The sequence below is a fragment of the Nelumbo lutea genome, chromosome 2 (assembly GCF_056320005.1).
Source record: "Nelumbo lutea isolate HS-2025 chromosome 2, American lotus-T2T, whole genome shotgun sequence".
Classification (NCBI taxonomy): Eukaryota; Viridiplantae; Streptophyta; class Magnoliopsida; order Proteales; family Nelumbonaceae; genus Nelumbo; species Nelumbo lutea.
The window spans coordinates 17,655,509-17,662,137 of record NC_142685.1 but is presented as its reverse complement, the minus strand read 5'-3'; the positions used below and the strand labels follow the sequence as shown (position 1 = coordinate 17,662,137).

The 6,629-nt window shown below is 36.4% G+C and overlaps 1 protein-coding gene across 1 annotated transcript; it reads right to left on the bottom strand.

The window, feature by feature from the left end:
* Nucleotides 1-276: 276 nt before the first annotated feature.
* On the bottom strand, nt 277-4,298 carry LOC148868912 (D-glycerate 3-kinase, chloroplastic-like). Its single transcript, XM_088972085.1, has 12 exons — nt 4,009-4,298; nt 2,827-3,212; nt 2,638-2,717; nt 2,485-2,536; nt 2,362-2,403; nt 2,165-2,243; nt 1,896-1,927; nt 1,732-1,800; nt 1,353-1,427; nt 1,125-1,241; nt 878-928; nt 277-753 (listed from the first exon to the last, which is right to left on the bottom strand). Exons 1-12 carry the CDS (start codon nt 4,190-4,192, stop codon nt 610-612), a joined length of 1,311 nt encoding a protein of 436 aa, XP_088828211.1. The 5' UTR covers nt 4,193-4,298; the 3' UTR covers nt 277-609.
* Between the last annotated feature and the right edge of the window lie 2,331 nt (nt 4,299-6,629).

Sequence of the window (6,629 nt, the reverse complement as noted above, 5' to 3'; positions counted from 1 at the left end):
ATACACATTGTAGATAACCCAATAGCTAAGATGGTCACTTGGCATCCTTCAAACAATCTACTTCTGCTAATGACATGGTTTTCAACTTTGCACAAAAAAGCATATGAAATAGTAACCTTGAGGCTATGTTTGGTTTGAAGGAAAAAGTAGGGAAAGGAAAGGAAGAGAAACCTTTACAAATCCTCTATAGGTTTCCCTGCATTTCCCTTCCTTTCCCTACCTTTTCCTTCAAACCAAACATAGCCTAAATGTATTGTTGTGGCCCACCTTGAATTAGATGAAGTGACATCAATATAGGTACACACCAACACCATGGAAGGCTGTGATTCACAGTTAGCCCAAGGCTAAAACCATGTTTGTAGCAAAAGAGAATTCCACTTGGCGGGATCAAACCTGCATAACCACAAGCTCTTCATAGTAAGGTGGATGGATTTCACATGCAGTCTGCTTTCTTCTCTCCCTCTTAATCCCAATATGTAATACCAAAAATATATATTTTATTACATTGATGTCAACTATCACTAACAGTACTTGTAAACATCACATCTTCTCTCCAAGAGACTAAAAATGGCTTTTAATTTCTAAGTATTCTAGATGAACCACATTTAGTTAGCTATGTAAGATAAGATTTCTATTTTCATCAATTTCAACAACAAGGAGATGTTCAATATCTGATCCATTTGGTCCTTCTGAATAGAGTGTTGGAAGATAGGCCTTGTATGCCGACAGGAAACGTGAAATAAAGTCTATGACCTGGAACAATTAAAAGAAACTTAATTTCATAAAGATTAATCCACTAACTAATCTCAGCTCTAAGCAACTTTAGCACAATTCATTCTGGGAAGCCTAGGATATACAATGGATTAAAGAAACCCACCTCCTCATCAGACATCCCAGGTTTTCCTTCCTTCCTCATGGCAACCTCAGCCTGTACAATTACCAAAAAGATTGTAACAATTATTAAACTAAACCAAATGGAATAGCAAAACAGGATTTATAGTCGATCCCATATAGTTGAGACAAAGTTTAGATGACGATTGTTACAATTATTAAGTTGAAAAGAAGACAGGATTCCACATAAAGAGAGCATGCATAAGTTATTAACGTTCATGGATAACACATACCTGCAATCGCCACTCATAGACACAACTTGGGTCCTTAACCTTGATTACCATCCATGACTCAACAAACTTGTCCCAAGCATCATAGTAAGCCTCAAGGTTTTTGTTAACAACCACTAGCTGCACACAACTAAAACCATCTTACATCCAAAATCTTCAAACCTATATACAAAATGAGAGAGCCTTAGAAATAAAACATTAATTGAAACAAATAAATTGACCAGTCCAAACCTGTGGATCGATGGCCTTGACTACTTCCATTTCAAGGGGTTTAAAACCAAGCATCCAACCTTCAAACAAAATAGCCTGAACCATCCAAAGGGCAAACCAATAATGAGACAGAATGGAAAATTATTGATTTAGTAAGCTTGCTATTAGATAAGCTTCAGGGTTGTGTTTTTTAAAGCCCCAATTCTAAGCTTTACGTTTTGTGGCTTAAAAGTGTTTTGGGACTTTAGATTATGTTTTTTTTTTTCTTTTTAAAGACATACTTACCGAACACTTAAAACACTTTTTGTCACATTTTTGTTTCCCACAGCCCAAAACTCAAAAGTGAAGCTTATCCAAACAGACCCTTTAGTAATAAAAAAACTGAAGATCACTATCTTACTGCTAGTGGCCCTTCAACCTCTGGCCATGTTGACGGATCAGCTCTGTCACCTCTTCCACCAAACGCAGACTGTACAGAGAGATATATATCCTATCAATATACACTCTTAAACTCATAAAGAATCTTCAAGAAAAGAAAGGGACCAATGATAAATTTATGCTTACTTTGTTGTAACGTGGAAGCTTCATCCTCATGCCTGGATGGTTTACAACCCATTGTTACAGACAGGATACCATGTTTTTATGAAGAAAGGAAAACTCCATTATTTGAAACATGAATAAATCAGTCCTTTCTTAGTTGGGGAAGGGTGCAAATACAAGTATGTATAGTGTCAATTTTGCACTGTACAGTATATATTTGTATTTGCACTCTTCCAAAACTGAGCCTTAAAAATCATCAAAGGCAGTAATGCAGACTGCTGAGACACACATACCTTCTTTTGTCAATCTGCATAGGCCCATCAGTGTTTCAACAGAGAGCTGAAGATCATGGCTTCCAGCATTCCCCCGAAGCTGACGAAGGCAGAATTTGACAAAAATTTTAAGAACAAATCCCTAATATCTACTTTTAACAAGTTAAGGAGAAGAATAATTAAAATATCAAACACATGGCATTAATTTCAGTTGCTACCTCTAAAAGTGCATTTCCAGGATTTTCTTCTCGCAGTTCAGCCTACAATAAAACCAAACCAGAAACAAAATTTTGAGTTGAAGAGGGGGAAAAATACTTAAATGAACTACAAAAGATTGTTACCTGATCCTCAGCTGTCAAATAGAAATCATCTATTGATATTGTTGCAGATTTCCTAAGATTTAAGCATAGCTCTCAGAAACTCCATAATTTTCATATAGTCTTCACTCTAAAAAGGAAATTTTATATAAAATATTGCACTAGTTTGCAACCAACCTTCCAGTGCATCGTAAAAGATAATCTAGAGCAGAAACAAGTGTAGTCTTCCCACTTCCTTGTGGAGCAGCGAAACCAATCTGCACCACAAAAGGAAATCATATTAATGTGAGCTGCTTATGCACTGAAATACTTATGGACAGTGATCAGGAAATAAGGAAAACGATATGTCCAAAAGGATATCTATACCACTAAAGGAGGGATGTCTTCTGCACCCTTGAACATTGACCTGTGATGGAAAATCTGATCTTCACACCAGAAGAACACCGGTATATAAAAGTGATAAAATCTGGCTTTCTGAGGGATTGATAGGTTAAGTTCATTGAATTGAAATAATCTGCAGAGGTAAAGCCCGCAATTTAACCACCTATGAAAGGTCTCTGCAATTATTTTTGGGGTCAGACCCAGTTTCTCTACAAGAGGACCTGAGCATGCAAACTCATAAAGTTCCTGCACAGAGGAAATAACCACTGGTGTTGCAGGAGACATTGAATTTAATTGGCTCTGCCTCCGGCTGCTGTTGATCATGGTGTCAAAAAATATGGAATTGTCCGGCATCGGTGAACATCCTTGGGCTAGGAAAAAAAAACAAAAGCAGCAGAAAAGAGAATGAGTTTAACAAAAAAAAAAAAAATCTTCAGCTCAAAACACTCCATTGTATTACAAAGTAAGATAAAACAAAGGCACAACAGATACCAGCAAAAAACTTCAGAGTGTATTAGTAATTTATTACAATTTTTTTTTGGGTATTGCAAAAAGAAATTTGGCAAATGCATATATTATAACCAGTCAAATTCTTCCTGGAATATGTCTGCTCTCATGTATACTGTAATTTATTTCTCAAAGTTGAGAAATAAAAAGTAATTAATTTATCATACTTGGAGCAGTTACCAAACTAATCCATTTCCACGAACCCTGATAAAGAAAAATAGAAAACAACCAAAAAGAAGGCAGAGTGAATGGAAGAAAACATTGAAAATTTAAATGAATGATCAGTTAAAAGACCCTCTTAGATTAAAGGAACTGGCCTATCAATAAAATCTATAGAACTTTTAGTCACCTCCAGCACTGATAATCTATTATAACTTTTGTTTTTTACTTTTCTGTCTTCGAGCTTCCTTCATGGGGTTATGGTCTTGTGGGTTTGGGCAGGAGACCTATCCGTGAAAGGCTTCTATATAGAGTTAATGTTTCTATTTTCTTATCTTTGGGAATGGAGGAGAAACAGAATTCATTATGCATTCCACTCCCGCAACGTAAACAGTCTTCTACTCCATGATCGACTGCAGAATCAATTAAGCAAAAAGAGGAGTAAAACCAAAAACGATTATACAGTTATTTATAGCCATAGTTTGTTCAGTGGCCACATACTTTCTAACATGTGTGCCTTGTTTATGATCTTCGTTTGTTCTCCATTGCCATCGTTTTCGTCCATCTCCACCTCTTCTTTTTGCAACATTATTGTTGTAACTTCAAGAGAAAGGGAGGAAGAGAGACTCTTGGTGATTGGAGTTAAAGAGCGAGATCCAGGAGAGTTACACAGGAACAAACACATTGTCGAGAGTTGAGACTTAAATAGAGCAATTAGAAAAGATTTGTAAAGAATCAGCAATAATTAAAGATCAACTAGGTGCATTCATCTAACCAAAAAAACTAAGGTGCATTCACTCTAATAATATTGACTGACTGCACGCTAAATCCAAATTTCTTCATTTGTTCACTTTTAACAAAGTGTTCTTTCATGTTTAACAAGGTGTATTTATCATCACCTAAACCATTCAGTCTTTTACTGCATAGATTTTGCCACAAATTAATTAAAAGCTACTCCAATAACCCATAAAGGCAGAATATATAATGGAATAAATCCACCACCACTTTCACGTTTCCTTAACAGCATAAAAATCTAATGGAGGCATGGAATATGTTAATGTGGCAAATCTTATCAAATTTGGATGGAGAATAATTTGAGAACAAGGACAATCTTTGGGTGAAGATGGTAAAAGGAAAATATCTAATTAAAAAACAATGAATTTATGCAATAAAAAATCCCCCCAAAAAAATCAAGTTAGTGCTGGAGATCTAAGCATTTGTAATCAAAGAGAAAACATAAAAACATGTCTTGCATAGAAAATAGGAGATGGAAGAAAGTGCAATCTTTGGTTGGATAACTGGGCAACAAAGGGACCACCAAAGGACTACAGAATCAATGATAATAGGGACCTTAACCAAGAGGGTTGCAGTAGAGTTGTCAATGAACAATAACGAGTGAGATATGTCTAAAATTAATTAATAGTATTCTTCCTGTTGAGATAGCAGATAGAATTCAAGCAATAACTCTCCCATTGGCATTGGTAGATAAGGAAGGAAGATCGGGTGCCAGCACAAGTGGAGGTTTCGCAGTGAAATCAGCTTATGCCAACTTGAACAGTGAAGACAAGGAAGATGAAAGGAAAAAAAAAGCTTTGAGTAAAAAAATAAACAAAATACAATGCCCTCCAAAACTTAAGATCTTCATGTGAATTCTCATGAGAAAAAAAAATAAGCTTCCAACGAAAGGATGAAGACTATAAAATAGGGGGTTCCATTGTGATATGCAAATTGTCCCACGTGTGGTTTACTGGAGGAAAAAATTCATGTATTTATAAATTGCCAGATGGCGGACCAAGTTTGGTCTCTTCTCGAGGACCAACTTCCCACATAGGAAATGAAACGGACGGGTTCAAGGCGGGGATCATATTCCCTGTCCCTGATTCTGAAATTAATCCCCATCCCCATCCCCACCCTCCCCAATCCCTGCCTAGGATAAAATTTGTCTTCCATCCCCAATCCCTGACAGGGATGGATTCCCCATGGGGACTTGAATCCCCAAAATGTTTTCAGATAACAGTATTCAAAAAATAAATTTACTTAAAATAAATAAAAAATTTAAATTATAAATAATGTTTTAAATATTTTTTGATATATACATAATAATATAAATAATATAATAGTATATTTAATATAAATAACATTTAATATGTATATATATAAAATCGGGGTTGGGGCGGGGCGGGACTAGGGGTGGATTTGAGTTGAGCCGAGCCGAATCGAGCTTGACTCATTTATTGATCGAGCCTGTAAATTCTCGAGCAATTCGTGAAAAGCTCGGCTCATTGCCACCCCTAGCGAGGACCTCAATCCCCATCCCCAACCCCGACCCCAACCAGGGATTCCTATTAATCCTCGTCCCCATCCCCACTCCGCCAAAACAATCCCCATCCCCATTAGGTCGGGGAAGTTGGGTCTCCATCGGGGATGGGAAAAATTGCCATCCCTATCCCACACCCAAATACCAAATAAAAAAAAAAATCCCCACACCCAGCAATATGAATAGAAGATACACTGGGGATTGGTGGATGGGCTTAAGAAAGAAAAAAAAAATGCATGAAAAGAAAATAGAAACCAAAGCTCTACAAAGCTTGAAAGATTTTACAGATTATCCAGAGAAATTGGGAAAATGTCATATAAAATAAAAGAAAACCCTGGCCTGTGATTCAAATGGGCCCCTCCAGAGGCCAATGTAATTAAGACTTAGTTTGGAAAGAGTATAAATACAAATATATAGAATATAAATACATAAAAATTAATACAAAAATATAAGGTTTTGCATTCTACATATTTGCATTTTTACTCCTTCCAAAATCCAAACTAAGGCTAAGGTAAACTTTGATGTGTGAACTGTCAAATGAGATGCGCCTATGGGTGCATTTCAAGTGACTCAAATGGCAAAATAGTAAAAATTAATTGGTGCAGGCCCAATTGGCATCACTTGTATAATGGTGGCAGAGATGACAGCAAGCCATGCCCATGAGTTGGCCATTGCAACTATAGAAGCACCCAAAGGTAGAGGTCGGAATTTAAAAATAAAATATTGTCCAAAAACCATAACATCCGTGAGCTTATAGATTGAAAAGGTTGGGAGAACATGGTTGAGGTAGGTTGAAATAATTTAA